This window comes from Pezoporus flaviventris, unplaced genomic scaffold (genome assembly GCF_033815535.1).
Source record: "Pezoporus flaviventris isolate CSIRO_AGI_PZ_B2104156 unplaced genomic scaffold, CSIRO_AGI_Pfla_v1 ptg000072l, whole genome shotgun sequence".
In the NCBI taxonomy this organism is placed as follows: domain Eukaryota; kingdom Metazoa; phylum Chordata; class Aves; order Psittaciformes; family Psittacidae; genus Pezoporus; species Pezoporus flaviventris.
The window spans coordinates 9,385,088-9,406,601 of record NW_026892620.1 but is presented as its reverse complement, the minus strand read 5'-3'; the positions used below and the strand labels follow the sequence as shown (position 1 = coordinate 9,406,601).

At 37.8% G+C, this 21,514-nt stretch overlaps 1 protein-coding gene across 5 annotated transcripts in view; it reads left to right on the top strand.

The window, feature by feature from the left end:
- The window catches only part of PCCA (propionyl-CoA carboxylase subunit alpha), a 290,674-nt gene that overhangs the window by 134,876 nt on the left and 134,284 nt on the right, over positions 1-21,514 (top strand). For all 5 annotated transcript variants that reach the window (XM_061472833.1, XM_061472832.1, XM_061472831.1 and 2 more), the window contains one exon: positions 7,012-7,114. In XM_061472833.1, coding sequence (XP_061328817.1) covers positions 7,012-7,114 — 103 coding nt within the window. The remainder of the gene's footprint in view (positions 1-7,011; positions 7,115-21,514) is intronic.

Below are 21,514 nucleotides of genomic sequence, written 5' to 3'. Positions count from 1 at the left end.
CTACTTTATTTCATGATGTAATTGGCAACTTTGTGATACAGTCCTACGTAGGGGATTAATGCATCCAGCTTGTTATTAGCTCCTGACTGAGGGCACAACAACAGGATTTAGTCACCTTGAGTGGCAGTAGGCTTGTGGTGGTTGAAGCTCAAATGTTCCTTTGCTATCTTTGCTAAGGTGTATTTGACTAATCTTCAGGTAACTCAGCTGGCTTGCATTCCAGCATAGACTTGAGGATACTCTGGTCTGCTCTGAAGGCTCAAGTGCTGTTGATTAGCTGATGTGTTTCCCTTCTCTGATACTTTCATGCAGAATCCCGTGTCCTCTCTGTTTGATGGTACTGGGACTTTTGAGTCCGTTTTCTGAGTGGATTCAGTTCCCTAAACTGTCATAAACTTACTTTTTTGTAATTGTTGCTGCTTTTGTTGGAGTAATTTTTTGAGAGTTCTTGGGTTGACTCAGCTCATGAAGAAATCTGGTGAACTTCAGCAGAGTGGCAGGCTACAAGTGGAGGAGAAAGGCGAGGATGCAAAATATTAGACAGGTTTATACCATGTTGTGAAAAGGCAGCCTCACCTGACACAACTGGGATCCATAAAACCATAAACCATTCTACCTCTATTTGTGATACTGTGTCTGTTGGGGCCCTTGTTCACTTGTGAGAAACTGGGACAGGTTTTGCTGACTGAGTAGGAGACCCCTTGCTCTGTATTTTTGCCTGTGGAAAGGCACTCTTGTCTTTTGTTCTTTTATTCTTGTTCTTATACTTTGTATTTCAGTGTTCACCTGTATGCAGTCATTTAATTGTTAGTCTACAAATTCCAGGTTGACAAGAAATTTGTTTAGGGTTTGTCTGACTTCAACTTTATATGCACATATTTGTGTGCACATACACACTGATGCAAATGGATGATTAGTGTTGCAGTCTGAGGTAAACAGTAATATTTTATTAACAGATTCCTAATGGTAAGCTTTTGCTTTAGACACCAGAAGACATAAAAGGAGGTATTGTGATAGTTCATAGTAGAAACTAATGAATGGCACGTGTGAAATGGCTAGACTTTGTTCCTGCTTATGAAGTCTTGCTCTACTCCTTCCATGTATCAGATGCAAGCGTACATTAGCCTTCTTAATGATAAAAAAATGCAGATACCATTATTACAAAGCATTTGTATTTCAAGTCAAGAATACTTATTCACGAATACTGCTTCAAAGCTCACTGAAGTAATTGAGAGCACTTTTAATGATGTAGTTTGTGCTTCTGTCTTAAAAAAATCAGTGATTTGAATATGAATGAGAGGATAGTATTTTAAGTACCTAAAGTATCTTAGGTAATTAAAAATACTATTTTAGATAGTATTTTAAATACCTGAAAAATATTTCTGTAAATGTAAAGACTCAGATTGGAGCTCTTGATGGCAAGCAAGGGTGGTGGGCAGATGACAGGTAGAAGCTCCTCAAGAGAAAGTAAGGCACATTAACTTATGCAGTGTAGATCCTCTATTCATGTCAACTTATTTTTTATATAAATACCCAGGGTAAACTTTCCTAGGAGGATTTGGAAATTAAATAGCTTCATATATCTTAATACTGCTTATAAAAGAGGTGTAGCTGTAAAAAAGATCTGGGATAATCTGAAAAAAATAGAGCAGTGTGTAGCCAAAGTGGATTTGTGAATACCTAGAAATATGTGTTGTTGTTAACAGTAGGAATTCATACCAGAAGTGTTTTAAATTTGGAAAATCAGGAAATAATTATAATAATAATTAAGAAAGATGCATGCTGTTTTAATGCTTGAGCATGATCCAGTGTATTTCTCTACTAAACTACACAATTGTCACTGTTGGTCTACACTGATGGTAAGCAATGAATATCAGCTGCATTCTTTCTGGTGACGGTGTGAAGTACAGTCATATTTAGGTGCATTTTTCTTCAAATATAAATATTAACTTTAGTCTTACTTAGGAGTAAAGTAAGAGATGTTTTGTTTTCTAGTCTCATTTTCAAGAGTTTCATTATAAGTCCTTTATCAGAAGGCTTTTACTATAATTTAAGAAAAAATTAATTTAGAAGTATGTTAGCAGCTTTTTCATTAACCTATGATGCCCACTTCAAATTACATGTAGAATGGGAATGTAGTAATTTTTGTGATTATGGCTTAACTCTTTTTCTTCCCTTTTTAAATAACATTCATTAACAAAACCAGTTTGTTTGTTTCAGGTGGCTTTAAAATATTGCTGTGCTGAAACTAACCTTGCTCAGGGTATGATTAGTGTGGGAAAACAGCTGCTGTCTTTTGTTGTCTATAGGAGGGATGAACAGTTAGAATGCAGGCCTGGCAGTGGGTCAGCTGGATTGGGTTATTGCTCTGAGCAAACATGCATGTTTTGGGAGGAGTGTGGATCTGAGGGTGAGTGCAGCAACACTGATTAGGTCGGGTGACACAAATACATCTGTCTTAGAGTGGCCTTCAAGCCCTTTTCTCACAGAATAGAAGTATTTGCTAAGCATACTGAAGCAATGAGCAAAACTAATTAGAGTTATCGTCAGATGAGCTGTCCTTCTGCAGGTTCAAAGCAGCCTGGGATGCCTGTGTACTTTTTAACCTTCCTGGTGAGGAAGCAATATGTGATCTAGTATACCGGTTTTATAGGCGCAGAAAGTATCTCCGTTTTCACAAAGATCTAAGAGGAGTCTTTGACAAAGAGCAGATTAAACTCAAGAATACTTAGGTTAGTACCCTGGATCATACTTTTTGGTTCAGTCTGTATCACAGTTAATCTTCTCCTGGATATCTGTTTTAGTACTGAGATTTGGTTTTTTAATTTCTATAATTCAAAATAGCAGAAGTTTTCTTTCTGTGTGCTATAGCCTCTGTCTTTATCAGTGATCACAAGTTCTCTGAGAGACATACTTCTTCACTCTTCCGAATGGTTTGAGATTGCATATGCAGACAATATTGTCTTTTGCCATTACCATCTGCGTGGAGCAGAGCTTCTGGGTGGGCTTCAGAAGAAATTAAACCCTGTAATGACATCCAACTTTGTTTTCTGCCTCAGCCTACTTGGTATACATTTCAAAATATAAATGAGGAAAACATTGGGGAAATGAAAACAGAACCCCGGAATGACATTGCCTGCACTGCTATGGATCAGAATTATGCACTGTACTTTCTATCTTGCCCATTTTGCTTCTAATTTTTATTCTTCCCAGTCAGAAAACAGTCACTTTTCAAGTATTAAGTAATAAGCCAGGGCACATAACCAGGGCTTGTTTGTTTTGTTCTGTTTTTTTTTTTTTCCTGTAATTGATAGTAGGAAACACATTTCTAGGACAAAATGCAAATGAGACTGTTATGGGAAAAATGACCTTTTATGTAATTTAATTTGAAGTTGGTTATGTAAAGTAATTGCATGAATCTTTTTGACTCAGCTTGGGGGATACTGGGATAATATTGATTTAAGCAATCATAACATCAGGGACGTGAGAGAGAAACACTTTTTTCTTGTCTTCCTTCCGACCAGGGTTCTGTCATTTAGTAGTAATAGATCTGTGCAATCTAGTTTTAAATAATATGAACAGCTGTGCTTCCACTCCTTCAGTTGTGACTTAATTTTATAGCCATTAATTCTGTTTTACATTCTCCTTATATAATGTATGTTCACCTTATGTAATCACTCAGTGATGATCATGGTAATGCAGAAGCATATCCCAGGTTAAGCAGAGAGACGAGGGAGCTACCAGCTTCACATTTTATAGTGGAGATGAAATCTCCATGTAGCCCAGGAGTCTGCAGTGATGAGAGTAGGAAAGAGCAATGGCAGAACTTCTCATGTTGGAAGCTGGGGAATCCTTGCAGCTTACTCATTTCACTCCCTATCAAGGCAGCACGTGGACAAGAGCCCCAGAGGTAGTTTTGTTGCTTTTCAGATCTATCTTCTGCATGGTGAATGTGAGAGGTTGGGTTGTTATACCTCTATTGATGGTGAATATTAACTTATGCCTCAAGACACAGAGTGGAAATCCCAAGCAGTGGCTTCTAAAGTAAAATAATACTTGAAGTGAAATAAAGGTATTCACTATCTGGAACATTTGTGTATTTACAAATATAGTAATGGAATTGAAAGTTTAGATTCAAAACTGTTTAAATTCTGCTAAGCATAGCAAGCAGAGCAAGAGCAGAAGGGAAATGGGTCTGGAGTTCAGAGAACTAAGGCTGTACTGATAGCAGTCTGTCTTGTATAAAAAAGGTAAATTGTTGTCCTTAGGAAGCAGCCTTTAAACAGGCTTCCAAGGTATTACCTCCAAAGTTATGCTAAGGACATTCTGTGATAGAATTGTATCTTTATTGCCAAAGACCAAAACTCAATTTTGGTATCTCCTTCTTAACACTTTATATTATCTCCCAGAAATCCTACACTGGGTACTACAGTCATGACCAGTTTTCTGCTTACCGTATCTGCGCCACAACTAATAATGCAAATAGTGACAAATAGAGAAAGTGGATAAATATTTTTTCCTGTTTATAATAATGAAGCAGTGACTGTAACTCTTGATCAGTTGTTAACCTGTTTCAAATTATTGACCTTTGTTCCTTGCTTGGAGTTTGATTTTTATTGAAGATAGAGGGAGAAAATAGTTCTTGCAGCACAGCAAGTGCAAAAGCAGTTATTGATTTAATCCAATATGAAAGTCATGCAATAAGACCTTCAAATTGGGATCTTTCTAGTTTTACCTTGTTCTCTTATGAGTTGATACTATTAGTGTGTGTTGGAGCAGGTGGGAACATGCAGTCACATGGACTTGTCATGGATGTTAGGCAGGGTGACTAACAAGCAGAGGTTTTAGTGTAGATTCCTGATGTGTCTTTACCTGAGACATTTAAACAAATCAGCAATTTTAGATACAACATTTTGGAAAAATGAGCTCAGGGCTTCTTCCCTGTGTGTACAATTGAAAAATTGGCACATTTTGGAGCCAGATAGTTGATGTTACTGCATTGTATATTCATATAAGGTTTATATATACACATATGCCTGTGTGTATATATGCATATAGGACAAAAGTTCAGTGTTTTTTGACTTTTGCTTTGCAATCAGTTTTTCAAATAACTGGCAAAGGAAAGATCGAGTTTGTTTCTCAAGCTGTTTACTCAGCCTTCCAGCATTTGTATTTCTGCATGCATTTGTTAAAGTGAAGACAGTTTTCATTTCAGTGCAGATAAAAAATAATAAACACTGAGCAAGGGAAGTTGCAGTAATCTTTAGCCAGGATATGTTAATATGGACTGAATTAAAAATGGATTGATACAGATTTGCTGGCTTTTGTTATTTTTAAATTTTCATTTTTTGTCCTGTGACAGCTCCTTTGTACTGTTAGCTGGAACTGTAATGAGTGTATTTCCATCATCATGACATGATTGCATTGCTGAGGTGGACAATAAGCAGCCTCTTTACCTATTCATATTTAATATGCCCAGAGGAATAATGGGTCCTGTGCAGAAGATGTCCTGTTTTGAGATTTTGCACTTGTTACTGTAAAGTCTGCTCCAGTCCTTTCCAGAGGCCTCATTCTGGATTTTCTTGAGGATTGTATTAGTCTTACTTTATGTTACTGATACAAACTGTCACTTGCTAGTGACCAGTACTAGGGAATGTGAATTAATATTGCATGCAGTAGTGCTGAGGTGATGAGAGACTGGTGATGTAGAAGGGAGCTGTGTAACTGTTTTTCTGCTGCAGGACTGGAAGCAAACATGTCCCCTGGGCACAGTTGCTCAGGAGAATGCAGCCTACTGAACCCCTTCCCCTCCTCCCACATACCTTCAACTTCAGTGAAATCTGTATTTGACATGGATGATTTGCATTTGCTGTGATATGTACATATAAAGTACGTCTTGAGAGCTGTGTTGTAACTGAGCTCAGCTAAATCTTTCAGTCTTAACCTTTATCTTTTCTTAACTTCATTTATCATGTTATCCTCTGGCTTTTTAAACACTTCTGCTTTCATCTGTGCAAAATCTCTCTCCTGAAGATAAAGTTTGCCTCTTTTTCTCTGTGACAATTCAGCCTTGCACTTCTTGTCCTTTCTATGTCAACTTTAATTTCCTGCTACTGCCTTATGAACTGAGTACTTGTCCTTTTGCTCCCTCTTGCATCAGTTTTGACTGTTTTACTTCTCTGGTGACACAAGTCTTGGCCACCTATTTGCTGGTTTTTCATATCAAATTGGTGTTGTGTGGTTTCTAACCTGAAGGTGGGGAGGGTACTGTGCTCTGTCTTTTAGCCTGCTGAATGGACAATTGATTTTCTAACTAATCTTTACTTCCTGGAGCAAAACCAGGTTGGGAGAAAAGCCACTTCCACTCACCCTGGTTTGCACCTTTTTATCCAAACCTTTATTAGCTTGTGTGCTTTCAGATTGTAGGCTACTTTGAGCCATTTTCTGCTTATGAAGTGCCAAACATGACTCAACTCCATTAGCTGCAAACTAATGATTACACAAATGGCACTAAATGACCTAGGGCTGACAATAGCTTTATCCCCATGTATTTCTGGGGCTTATACTGTTGAGTTATACATCCCTTTTGCTTGGAAGTTCTGAAGTCTTTGCAAGGTAAAGTACTGAAAAAGAATGCTGTATATTTTGAGTAAGTTCTAATGTACAGATGGATTCCTTACCAGCATGAGGCACAATATGTCAACCAGTGACATTTCAGTAACGAAAACAAGATGCTGCAGCATCATTCCATTTTTTTTTTCTTTCAGTTGTCAAATTGTTTTTAACAGAGATACCAGTGTTAGCAGTAGGGCTGATCTGTGTGAAAACATGCAATTTAAACTATGAAACTCAGAGCGTCTGCTGTGCTAAGCCTCATCTTAATTTAGGGGGGAGAAAATACAAGTTTTGCGTAAGGACTGTTCAGTGTCTGCACTGGTAGTTGTTACTTTTTATGTCCTTGTTGGTCTGTGATATCTAATGCATTTTCTTTAACTGCTTTCTGAAAACTAGGGCATAAGTTGACAGATCTCGAAAGAAGAGAACTCCTGGCAACAGCAGCATCTTTGTATGTGTCTGAACAACTGAGATCACAGAAATTTCTAGGGACTCCAAGGTAAGTTCATTTCTAGGAACTCAGATGTGCTGATACATTTTGTTAATGGCATCTTCTCATGCACAAGAGGCACTGGTGAGAAACCTGCATGGTTTCTTAATACAGTCCGGTTTTTCTAAATTTAAATGAGCTGTGGCTCACAATTCCTTAATCACACAAGTCATACATGCTTATTTTTATTCTATGTATTAGCAAACTAATAGGCACAAAAATGCGTTACAAGCCAGTACAGTAATTAATGCACATCAGGAGTTTCATTAATGTAGAATGTTGTTGCATTAGTAACTAACCACAAATTGAGCATCACATATTTCCCATGTGCCCATTTGAAGTGATCTAAGCACTTGGGGATAATATGAATATTCAGCTACAGAGGTTTAAAATATTGTGGATTCATGAGTAATTTGCTACCTTGATGAAGAATTTTAATAGGTTAGGGTCTAATTCTGAAAATACTTTCTGACTGGTAGATGCTGGAAGAGTCAGCACCTTGCTTTAAGTGTGTTTTTTGGTGCTTTTGTTCCCCCACTCCCTCATTCTTTTGGATAGCAGCTTCTAGTAACCTCGGTAGTACTCTTAATTGGCCATCACAGTAGCTTGCGTCAAAACACTAATTCACTTCTTTGGCTTCTTGGAACAGTATGCTTTTTTTTCCGTTAGCTTTTGTTGTCACAGAATCATAGAATCGTTAGGGTTGGAAAGGACCTTAAGATCATCCAGTTCCAACCCCCCCTGCCGCAGGCAGGGACACCTTACGCTAAATCATATCACCCAAGGCCTCGTCCAACCTGGCCTTGAACACTGCCAGGGATGGAGCATTCACAACCTCCCTGGGCAACCCATTCCAGTGCCTCACCACCCTAACAGGAAAGAATTTCCTTCTTATATCCAACCTAAACTTCCCCTGTTTAAGTTTTAACCCATTACCCCTTGTCCTCTGGCCCATAATTGTCAATCCATTAAGACCTTCTATTAGAACAACTGAATTTGTGAAACTTGCTCGGGTAAATGGTGTTTGCAATGGTTGTGTACAGTGGACCCAAACTTTGGCATGAGTCTTTCTTCTGGCCTCATATTCTGTGATGTAGTTGCATGTTTGTGTGAAAGGGAAGTCAGAATGGAGGACAGACATTATTCACATTCCATGCCAGTGGTTTGACAGTGTATTCTATTACTGATTTTACAGTGGTCAGGAATAAATCAAATGTGGTTTCAAGAAGTCTTTATTTTTATTTGTACCCACAAAGATAAATAGTACCATATGGTGTTGAAAAAAAAAGAAAAAAAGGAAAAAAGAGACACTTAGGGCAAGCATAACGACTTTGTAATATATAGCATATGTAGGGCTAGGTCATCGCTTGCCTTATGCACCTATAGGGGGAAGTTAAGCACCTTTTTTTTTCTACAAGTTATATCCTCTATAGCAGACGGCATAAGGAGGAGAACAGACTCAAAAGACCACTGTTCTCTCAATAAAAGATGTATGAGGGAGAATAAGTAGGAGCCTTGTTTGTAGTTTTTACTGGCCAGCATAGTGAGTTAAATACCCTGGTACTGCTATAGAGAATAGATTACTTTGTACGTAAAGTCAGAAACAGGAATTGTTGATCTAAGTAGTGATTCTCAAACTGCTCTTGCATTCCCTGCTCTATGTGATTTGAGAATTTTTCCTCTGGGCTGTAAAAAGTTCCTGTTTGCTAACAGGAGTCCAATTTTTGCAAAATCTTTTAATGTTTTCTTTCTATTGCAAATATTTTCTTTTAGTACTAGGTGTCTGTGTATCTTAATAGAAAAGTCATACGCAACTAACTGAGATATCAGATACATAAATGAAGTATTGCATTGAGTGGTCATTCATCTCTTCTTGTGCTGCAGTAGGGAAACAAATGCGCACTGCTTTGAAAAAAATTTAGCTTACTTTTTGAGTCCTAGCCTAACTCCCTCGCATGTATTCCTCCACCATGAGCAGAGAAAGCAGCAGAGACTGACTACATGAAGTTTGTAACACTCGATCGAGGTCTCATTTTTCAGATTATAAATGGTGAAGCTAACAAATCTTTTCAGTACAGGGAAGACCACTTTCTCTTGCCATGAATGGTATTCATGTGCTGCCTGTTTGAGGCCAAGAAAGGACAAGATAATGCAAAATGACTTACTCGTAAGTAACTTTTGAAGAAAAGAAATCCGGGTAATGTTACACTTTTCCCCAAAATCATGCAGCTTCTTCAGAGGAAAGGTCAAATAGAGGCAGAATGAAATCAGAAGATTATGTGGTGTCCTGGGCAATGTTCTCTATTCCTTAGAGTAGTTAGGGGACTCCCTCTAGAGGGGACTGAGGACTGTGGAATATAGAAGTCGCTGCAGTCCCGCAAGGGTTCCTCAGGGCATTTCCTTAACTTACCAGAACTGCATCTGACTTGGTTTTGAAGGTGTTCCATGTAATGGGTACCATTTAAGGAGCAGGACTGTGGCCATAGAAAGCACATCTTTATTGGTATGACTGCAATCTGTTCGAAAAATATTAGTAAACAAAAAGTGCAGAGTAGGAACCTGTGCTACTGGCAACAAATCAAAAAGGACAGTTGTAATCTTGGATGCGGTTCACTGTGGCAGAATTGGGCATTTGGAGTTTGTGTGTATTTTAAATCCATTTTGGAGGATGTAAGGGGATTAGACAGACTGCATGCTCCAAAGTTGATCCATAACATTCTCCTAATGGTTTGGAAAAGTACACTGCCATGTTGAGCATCATCTTCAAAATGTCAGCTCTCTGGCACTATTAATGTTGACAGCATTTTTTCTCTTTTGCCTGCAGTGAAAGCAGTTGAAAAAATTTTGTGTAAGGAATTGCACTGAAAAGTAGTATTTTGAAATCATGCATTATTTCTTCTAAACTTATCACAGCTGTCAAATAGACAGTTTTCTGCTGAACTTGAGTTACATGCTTGTCTTTGGTTTTGGTTTGTTTTCTTTTCCCTTTTGAGAAAGAAATATTTATAACATGCCTTCTTTTCACAACTGCAGGGGTATTTTGGATTCCCTCCCCCCCCCCCCCCCCCCCCCCATGACTTATTCAGCCCAAGCTCAGGCCTGTTATTCTAGCCAGATAAATAGAAAGAATCATGCTTGGAAGTCTTCATAGAAGATCCACCTTTCACTATCAGGGCTACTGAGACTTTCATCAGGTGGAATGCAGCTGAGCCAGATTAAGGAATCATTGTCCAAGCCAGCTCCTCCCTTGGTCACTGCCTTTCCTTCTCCTCACCTGGTGTACAGGCGTGACTTTGTGTGTAGTGTCTTTCTACTCTGGTTCTGCTAAAGTGACCCATATTAACATAGAAACAGTTTAATAATATTTTAGATCATTCTGACAGAAGCAGGTTAAGTACTCATGACAAGTGAGATTATTCTGGAAGAGCTACAAGAGTGGGAACATGTAGCAAGGAGGAACAGGTGAGCAAAGGATGGCATATAAGAGGAATGCAGAGGACAGCCTTAATTCTGTGCGACAGATGAGCCTAGTAGCAGATTTCTGAGGGGGGGGGGTTCATCTCTACAGTCAATGATATTTGCAGGGATGTGACTGGAAAATATGCATTTTGTAATCCCCTGGGTGACCGAATCAACTGTAGGGTTTTTGCTGGAACACGTTCTGATGATCAGCAAGCTATTGCCTCATTAGGATCAAACATCCAACTTTCTTCAGCTAGTTTCAATTAGATGTGATGCCTGTAGTGGGAATTCTTTGTTGCAGTAGTTTGTGTGGCTTTGAGGTTAATACAGGCTACAAGCTAAAGGCTGGTTTGCCTTTCCTGTGTTAGAATAAATTGTATTATGACTTGGGTGGAGCACCCACAGGTGAGTTTCCACTGTCTGCATTGGTATGTGCCCCAGACCTCACCAATGGTGTCCTAGGATTAATTTGCCAACCCTTAGCTAAAACAGCTCCTAGAGACCTGTGCATGCTGAGAGTTACAGGAATACAGACATTTACTTTTGTGATGCAATTGGATGCTTGGAGCATTTTCTGTGGTTGTTTCGTGTTTTTCTTTCTTAAAAAAAAAAAACAAAACTGATTGTTATTTAACCATTTTTTTTTGGGGGGGAAAAGGTTGTTGTGGGGTGGTTTGGTTCTTCGCTTTTATTCTTAAAATGGTTAGCAAATTAAATGCTTGGTATTTTGTGAGCCAGATACTAGTATGAATATTTCACTGTGATATTCAGCTAATGGGGGCACATGTTTCCTACAGGAAAGAGCCATGAATAATTGATGATTGTTTCATTGTTCAGCTTTCAGCTATTTCACCTAGGACTTTTCCTACTTATTCGACAGCCCAGTTTATTGTGAAACTGGTGCCACCCACAGCTGCTGAACAGATTTACAGCATCTAGTAAAATCCTGAGGTCTTCTAGACAGAACTCGATCTTGTTTCAAGTAGAAACATATTTTGGCTGAAGTGAATCCAGCTTATTTTACGTTTGTTTGATGTAGTTAGCCTTTGAGACCAAAAATGATGTTGTACAGTTGAATCTTCACATTTTGGCTTCAGCCTTGTTTTCATTAGTGGGTTGGGACGGGAATAGGAGAGTGACTCTCCAGGTGTGGCTACATCATGCTATCTCATGGGTCTACTAATGTGATGTTTATACTTCTAAACCCAATTGCCTGCAGCACTTCCTATGCATTGCTTGTGTTGGCTGCCAAGTGTATTTTCCTAATTTTTCTATGGGTTTTACCCTTTCATCATTTATGACTTGGAAAAAAACAGTGAGGCTGCATGCCCATATTAACTGACACTACATGCAAAAAGATGGTAACACATTGGAAAATGTTTTACATTGCTAGCAAAAAAAAACCTAAAGTTTTTTCTTGCTTATGTGTTTAATATAGAAGACTGGGATTAGGGAGTCTTCGGTTAAACTCCTAACTGTTCTGGGACCTTGGAGAAGTCAGTTTGTTTGGGCCTCAGTTTCCAAAAAGACAGAATGGCCCCAATACTTTACTGTTTTTTTTGAGGTTTTATCAATATTTATATATGTATATTTATATACATTTATACATGTATAAAGTATTTTGAGATCTAGAATGGATAATGCTTTCTAAGCATAAAGTAATGCTCTTACAGGAAGGGAAAGTGTGTAGTGAGAAATTAGAGACAAGATACAACCAAGTCTTTGTCAAGTTCTGAAATAGCTGGGCTGAATTTTTATGTGTTTAAAAATTCTGAAAATCCAGGGGTCCAGTGTGGTGGACATAACACGACTGGTGAACTGCAAGGATGGAAATGGATATATTTAGCTTTTTATTTAATGAATTATTGGAGGTTTGTGTCTAGATTGATTTGGTATAGATATATTGACATAAATCCTCAGGCAGAGCTAGTAATGATGGCTCGGATGCCTGCTTTGCCTTGCCATAGCATGATTAGGGCAGCAAGGAAAGGACTTGGAGAGCAGAAAAGCCCTCCACCTCCCAGGCATGCTTGCTTTCGCATAGACTACACCTATTACCCTGCTGGAGTCTGGGACAGAGCCAACTCTTTGCCAGCCTAGGGCTTCCCCATATGGAAGGATGGTCAGCTGCCCAATAGGATTGCTTTCTGGCTCTTCTGCACTGCTGGAGCAGCACAAAATAAGGTTATGTTACATTAATTTTAAAAAGAAGGAAGATGATGTCAGGAAAATTCACTGCAGTCATCTGAATGGGCCTCTTGGAAAGGGGGAGAGCTCTTGCAGCACAGTCACAGGCACTGCTGAATTATGTCAATTGCATTATGTGATTTTTACTTTTTTGTTCCCCTAGAGCTGCAGTAATAACATGAACAGTTATGGCAAGTACAGCTAAATATTTATACTTTGCCTTACTCTACAAATACCCTCTAGTGTCATATAAAGATAAAACGCTTTGTTTTCATTTGGTAAGGATGACTAAGTCCAGCCCACTTGTGGCTTTCCTTATTCCCTCACTTTGGAGTTATGCAGTCATCCTTAGCTCATGAAAATAACACTGTCTTATCCTTACTGTTCTGGTCTCCTGGTCAACAAGTCAAGCATTCTTTTTCTGATTTACTGTTATGCCTTTGGAAGACCTCAGTATGTTTATGTAACTACTGCAGCTTCAGGCTGTTATTCCACTGTGTGTTTTTTTTCTTTCCCCATAGACTAGTAAAGTACTAAGACTCTGTTTTCCCCTTTTTTCATGTGCTATCCTTATTTATAATGGGCTTTTCTGATTGTGACAAGCTTCTCTTGTCTCTTTAGGTGTTACTTAATGTTGTTCTTTTGACCTCTCATAAATAATGACTAAATTTTTATTTTTTTTGTGTGTGTAATCTTGCTTAATCACTGCTAAACAGCTGCCCTAAGTAATATCCTAGCTGTCTTTAAAATCTGGTATTATTTACACTCCTACATTGTTCAGTTGCTTGTCACAGGGGATTGTGTGTGCTATAGACAAGTAAGTTGACGCAGATATTCGAAACAGATATTTTTGGCCAGTGGAAATGAACTTTTATGTAAAATAGAAAAGTTTAAATGGGGCATTTCAAGGTTGCATTTATGACTTTCTACAGAATGTATGCATCATGTTTTTTTCTTTAGATTAAATTAATGGAATCAAAATTGAAAACAGAAGTAATACAAGGTGTTTATATAGGCATTGAATGCAGAGCCATCATTCCACTGATTCATGAACATATATTCCAGAAACAATGGTCTGTTACGGGAAATTGTTGTAGCCTATCACCCTTATGTCATTTGTATGGAAAAAAGGTGTCCTGGGCACTCAGGGATTCATGCTTGCTGAGTCTTTACAGTTGATAACCATTATGAAATCATGATGAAGATAATAATTATGAAAGAATTTGAACCTTGCTGAACATCTCTTGGTAGGATCCCCAGAGCAGCAGCATGTATCTTGCTGAGGTGATTGCTGGTGGGAAAGCCATTCACCAAAGTAAATGGACCTGGCTAAGCCCCTATGTTTATTTTTTATTTTCATCATGTCTGCTGGGAAAACAGCAGCTGCTGTAGGAGCTTTATAAGCTTCTGTGGCTACTGTTCACTTAATGTTGAATTTACATAGTATACACATGTGAATGTTTTCTGTTGTGCTGCCATATTCCTGGCCCTTTTTAGTTGTGAATCTGTCCCTTTTCTCATCCGTGCTTTTCTTATAACCTCTTGGCCAATCTTTACCACAAGGACCCTCTCTTTTGTTTACTTTGATCCCTTTTATAAGCCTAACAATTCCTTCCTGTCATGCAGGTTTACACCTCCTAAACTCGTTCTTTAATATTTGTCTGTGTGTAAAATGTGTATGCATAAAACCATAGTACTAAAAAGGTGAGTGCTAATTGCCACCTGCTCCCTGATCATTTTATGGCTACTTTTAGCGTATTTTTTCCTCTCCATTTGTACATTTTATTTGGAGTTTTGATGGGCAGAAATGATGTTGTGCTGGAGTTTTTTTATGGAATGGCAAAGTTTTTCTTGACTTTGTGGGACTCTAAACTCGGTAAATGCATGTGTAACTGCCTTCATGTGAGAAGCTTTACTAATGTTGCTTTCCTGAAATTATTAACATAAAAAAGATAAGTATGAACATCAGCACCTTACCTTTTGAAGTTCCTTGGGGCACTGCTTGTGTCCTGCTGTTTGTGTAGCATGTAGCTTATTCTGGATGCTATTGCAGTAGAAATGTTGTCAACAAAATGTATAGGAAGAAAAACTCATTCAGTATTGTCTGCATACTTTTACATGTATGTGTCTTGATTTGTCCATTCTTTAGCATGCTTGCTTCATTCATGGTTCATAAGGGCTATAGTTAAACATAAGATATTGATTGAAGGGATAGATAATTCATTTATACCTCTGTATTGAGTATTACGATTTTCAACCGTTTCTTTTTCCTTTGATTCAGCTGTGAAAGTGGGATGGGACACAGAATGGCCTCATTATTGTAGGAGTATTTCTCTGTTCCCTGCAATGATTCCAAAAGCTCTTGCACACTTCATCAGTATTATTGTAATTCTTTGGCTGCAGGATATTTGGCAGCTGTTGCACCCCACTGGCAAATCCTATTCAGACTTCACTTCCATTCACCATTGCCATTGGAGAATTGATTTCTCTCTCCTCTGCTCTAACCTTTCCCAATTCATTTTGGATTGTTCAATGTGAAACATTTTAATTTCATATCATACAGCCATTCAGCTCACAGTCCTTTTTTAACCTGTCACCAGGGTAACAGCATAGCATGCTTTCTTTAGGCAATCAAGTTTTTATTTCACATGCTTAATGTTGCATTAAATGTTTGCATTTTGTTTAACCCTCTTAAATAATTTGAACTGTGGATGTGTCTTGCAGGGTAATGAAGTCTCTGATTTCAGTGTCAAGTCTTCACAGAAATTGCCTTCCTAAAAAAAAAAATAAAAATAAAAAAAGAAATCAGAAGATGAATATAGTAATGACAAGATTATTAACAAAATCCCAAATGGCTGAATGAGGCAAGCATCCGTAAAATGAAAAAAATATTTTTCATCTGGAAAAACTGTCCAGAAGCTTATATTCTAATCTTTAGACCTACACTTTAGGATTACTTTTACCTGTAAGTGCTTGTAAGCAAATTAATGCAAATATAGGATTAACTGTGCAATAGCATGACTTTAAGAAGTGAGATGTCTGGCCTGTACCTGTCAACCTGCTTCAAACTGCTTGCCAGATATCTGTGTGGAACTGTAAGCTGAATATCAAGTGATTTATATACCTCAAAATTAGAATTTAATGGGATGATGCAATTGATTAAAGAAATACAGAGGTTTTAAATGCCTGTTTTTCCTGTACATGCAAAATCAAAATGGCATGAACAACAGGCTATACCCATGTTATTGGAAATTAGAGTAGTAATGAATTTAGAGTATGTTATGGTAGATGATTAAAAAAATATGAAATTGACATTTTCATATCTGAAAAAGCGTTGGTTTTGTTTTTTTTTTAATAATTGTGACCTTATCGAGCACATCCTGCTTTTTTTTGGTAAAGGAGCAGGACCAGCTGGTTCACACCTGCCTGTTTAGCTGGATTTTGATAACATCTGTAATAGATGTCCTTAAAATGCCCAGAATTCCTATATTTATAATTACAATTAAAGGTGTAGCGTTAAAGGCTTTTTATTAGTTGTATTTTAGTCTTAATTGCATATATATATATAGTTAAACTGAAGAACATGCCGTTGTGAATAAGCCCAGACTTCGCTCATTTGTAATGAAATACACCCACTGTAATGAAAGCACTAATAATACGCATTTTAACACTTGAGAAGCTTATGGAATTAGTATTCCTATTTGCAAAATAGCATACATATCTAGCATGGTTTAAATAAGCTAAATGCAGAATATTTGCATTACTGTACTAGGTGGAATGGTTGAGTTCGCATTTGATACAGCTCTTTTTGAGGAGTTAGCTGCTTATTATAGATCAGATCCATAGAGCTGACTTTGTTAGAATTTTTCTTTCAACAGCATGTAGCTAACTATATAAAGATAGAAATGCAGTTCCTTCTAATAATTTCCAAGCTTTCTGTCCAGTCTTCCTTCTCCCCTCAAGTTGTACTATAAGCTACCAAATATTATTACCTGCCAAAAGAGGTTTGGCAGTGTTTTGTTACTGAATTTTGCCAAAAGGAGCTAAACATATGGTAACAGTTAATTTATTGGTTCTTCTAACCTCAAGGGAACTCTTACAGAGAGCATATTACCTTTTTATCTAACATATTTTAAATAAAAGACTGTTGGCTTGAAATCTGATATGCCGGTATAGAAGCTGACCTTCAGTGCTGTTATGCTCAATTCAGTCTTGTTTAAGGGTAAGATTAAAAGTGTAAACATACAAGATTGAGCTAAGACTGCTTTCTTTTCAACTTTTAGAGAGGCAGGTCACTTCTGCATGGTTTTAGAGTGTGTGTGTATAAGTGAAAATATTGAGGAAGCATTTTCACGAGAAAAATGAGTCCTGCCTTAGTGTCAGAATCTGCTTTGGAGTGCTCTTTCTTCACTTTCTTATTAAGATATTTCCTGTTATGTCCATTACCAAGCAGCAGTAAAAAAGGAACATTTTCCATTTTCTTATATCTAAGACCGCAGGCCTATTTGTTGCTACGTGACAATGTAGATTTGTGTAATTCTAATGGGAGAATTACTTGAGAGATCACATTGCTAATTGTGCTGCTATTCACTATCTTGGAGTAGAATCTCATGCCTGTGATTTTCATGACACAAAAGATCGGTGATCTGCTACCTGCATTTAAGGTTCCTCCTTAGGTGCTGTATATTTTTGTCTTTGTAACCTGGTGGTGTTGTGAACCTTAGAAGAAAGACTACATGGATATGTCATCTTTTTTCAGATAGGATACTTGGGATAGATGGTGTCTTAAATAAAAAATATCCTGATTTCTGTTGGCTTGTAGTAAGTATTCAGAGGCCTGAATGTTTTTCCCTGGATCTGTGTTGAGACTACTTCTCAGATGACTTTCCTTTTGTGACTATGAATGATTCTTTAATATCCTTCACAGACCAGTCTTTAGTGGTTTACTTCTCTGTGTAATTAGATGTGGTGCTTGGAGTTTGTTTTGGCTGTGGCTTCCCTTTAGCATATATCTTCAAAGCCCTTGCTGTGAGAAAGACTGGACAGGAAAGAACAGCTCAGGACCTGCTTCTTTTGAAACCAGGGATGTTTACCCATTGACTTAGAAAGGAGAAGATGACAAGTCTTTATCCTGTCTCTCTGTGGGGCTTAGTAAAATCTGGCTTGCTGCAGTTAGTAGTGCCATGATACAAATAATTCATCTGCTGGATGCCAGATACGGAAAGCACTTCAAAAATCTGGGGTATTTTTTAGATTTTATCCTTCCCAGGCTTTAAGCTTCTGTCTTTATCCCGGTGTTGTGGTACGTGTTTCTGAGGCTTCTCTCTCTGCCATGGGTGGTGATCTGATATATCTTGGTGACATGAGTGGTGTTCTTCAGGCCCTGCTTTCCATTTTTCTACCAAACGTGGAAGGGTTAGTGAGAGCTGATAGCATTTTGCTGTTTCACAGTTTGGAAAAAGTGGGATTGCCCTGGGAAATTGTTGTGTTCACAGCCTCTATAGGGTAGAGCACAACTCCCCAGAGACAAGGCTAGCTTGTCTCGCACAGGAAGGCCAGAAGGGGCTGCAGTCATTTGTATTTTAGAGAAATGCGTTGGATATGGGCAAGGAGACTTTGGGCTTAGAAAGAACTAACCACTCTATGATTCTGTGATTGACTTCCTCAGCAGGAGTGGGAGAGTTCAAAGGAGGGGTTGGACTTGAAGGGAAAGTTGTGAGAACTATTTCCAAAGATCTTCCTAAGGTATCCTCTCTCAGCTGCCATACGCTACTTCTGAAGGTGTATTTTGTAAATACTTTGGCTCTTCCCTTGCTATTTATTTGTTTCTTCTCTGATATTTTTTTTTAGTTTTCCATCTAAATTTTCAGGAGATACCAGTGGGCGTAGTTGCAGACACTGTATCAAAACCAATTAAGTAATGTACATCGTGTCATGTTTGCATGACAGTTCTTCTACTTCACATTTGCTCTTCAAAATGTATCTGTGTTTTGTGTGTTAGAAAAAAAATATTCTTCATGTCCTTTTTGAACATGCTTTTGACCACAGACGAGTTATCTGCTCATGGTTGTTTATAGAATAGGAACATTTGCAGAATGATAGTTTGATGTATAAGCTTACTAAGAACAACAGTACCATCTTTTCAAACATATGTGTTATCATATTCATTAAATAATACTTGGAAGTATAAGAAATCATGTTTAAAGAGAATGTTTTATATCTCATATAAAAAAGTACTATATATGGCATGTTACTCAAACTGTTCTGTGATTCTATATTATATATAGGTTGTTATTTTTATATATATAGTGTGTATGTATGAAAAATGTTTTGTATTTAGGAAATTTATTTCTTTGTGAATTACTGAGCTAAGTGTCTTGATGAAAGGCAAGGAAGTAGAAGGAAGTTAAGTACATTGTAGAAGTGTGGCTACACTTCTTTTATTGTTCTTATACCTCAATTGTCTATCTACCATTGATTACTGAGTATTGGAATAGATGGCTATTTGGGCCACCCAGTATGGCCATTTTTATGTTGCCATGCTACATTGATCATGATTCTCCCTAAAAAAGCAAAAGGAAATCCAAGTAGAAGACCTACTTTGTGTTAAACTTTGTGTTACTGCTGCTCCTCAGGTCCAGTCCGCCTACACGGCCTGGCTTCTCTACTTCAACTTTAGTCAGCAGAAAGCTTAGTGGGCACAAGTCTCTTTTATTAATACTGAGCATGAGGCACTTAGCTGTTACAATTTTCTTTTGTTCACAATCAACCCTACTTTAATAATTTATTCTGAGATTCTTTCATTCACATCTGATGTGTGTAACTTTAGCTAAGTAGGAAACCTGCACACATTTTTTTTTTCTTAACTGTCTTTCTTCTCTTTACTTGTGAGACCATAATAGAAACAATAGCAACTGTCCTATTAAAAGGATGAAAATATATGGAGGGCAATAGAGATTTATCTTCTTTTCAATACATATGACAATTTGAACCTGGGTTTCTGTGACCCAGATTCATAGTTCCCAAGTAACGTCATAAATACAGGTAAGCATCACCCAAAGGTAGTTCAGCCCATCTAAGGTCTAACTCATTGTGGAGAGGTACCTTTCTCTTTCCATTAGTCATAAAGAGTAAAGATGATTAATATCAGGTGGTGAAAGCTCAGTTGTGTGAACTCTGGGTGTAAGCTGAAAGTGCAGTAGAAGATCTATTGAAGGTAATGCGAGGCACTGGGGCTCTGTTATGTGCTATAATTGTCTAGACATGAGAAATTAGTACTTATTGAAGATATACTTATTGAAGATATGTTATCTAATATAATTTTTAATGAACTCTTGGGGTGTTCTCATCTGCTATTTTTTTTTTTCCTCTGCAGCTTAACAGAATTAGTGGTGTTAATTTGTTCCATAGGAATCTAGTGCAGAAGAAATAGAGAACAAAGCTTTAGAATCTATGAAACATGCAACATTTTTTGCATGTTAGGAAGAGCAAGTAGCTATCACATTGCCTGTCAGAAGCTGTCCTGAGTACCTCTATCCAAACACTCTAACCACATTTGTCTGTCGTTTGGTAGATAACCTCACTGGTATTTCTGCTGTCACCCAGCACTAGTTCTTGTGTGTGCGGTAAAGAAGCATCTTTTTGAAAAGCTAGCCACTGTCTGGAAGAATATATTGTTGCAAATTAATCACTGTTATTTGGCCATCTTCTGTTTCTCAGACTATGGCATATAGGATGGCTAGTAAGGGAAAATCTGACCATCCTTTTCTGAGACTGTGTCTCATCCTGAATGCGCCTTCTGTGTATTTCCTGAATTAAGTGTCAATTAGAGGAGAAATCACAGCAGAAGAAGCAGGATCGGTACAGCTGTATTACAGAACTGATCTCATTGGCATGAGATGGTTAAGCTCTTGGATGTACTCTTTTGTTTGGCTGCAGCAAGTTTGCAGGAGGTGGTAAGCTCTGCATGATGGGTGAGTTCTTACAATACCCTGGAACCCTACTTAAATCTGATGCAAGCATTGTATTTTCCAAGATCCACAAAAAATTAAATATAATTCTGTTTTAAATAATGACCTTTGGGATACAGGCTTTAGAGAGACCAAGTCAAATCATTGATACTACAAAGCCTGGCAAAAATTCCATACTTCTGGCAATATGATCTGGTTAGTTCTAAGGGGACTGACAGATTAAAAAGGGTGTTGTAGTAAGGCTTAGGTGAAAGACCTAAATAAAACTATGAAGCACAGGAAAGACAGCATTCAATGCTTAATTGTTAACCTCAAAAAGGTACTTGGAGGTGGTGTTCTATTAGAAGAAGGCATTTTCAGTTTGGCTCTAAGACAGTTTGTTGTATTGTAATTTTGGGGTATCTTTTTGGTTAGCTTAATGTAATTTATAATTTTCGTTAGTTCACACATTGTGTTCCCTATGGGCCTCGAGGAAGGCTGATGTTCTTGCTCACAGTGCTTTTGCCAAATTTCCTTAGAGGTGACCTTACTCTGATGTCTTTCCTTTTCCCTCAACTGAAGTAATTGTCTCTTACTCTTGATCTGATGCTTCCCTTAGTAAATTGAGCAGGTGCTGACAGGTTTCACTGTCTTACAGCAGTTCTTTAAAGAAGAAAGTTTGTATTTCAGTCAGATGCTACTGCCCTTAATGGTGGATATGTCAGTTTATGGGTGCAGATGTAAATCTCTGAATAAAAAAGAAATAGCTTAATATGTTTTGGGGGGATTAACCTTGAAAATTACTGTTAGC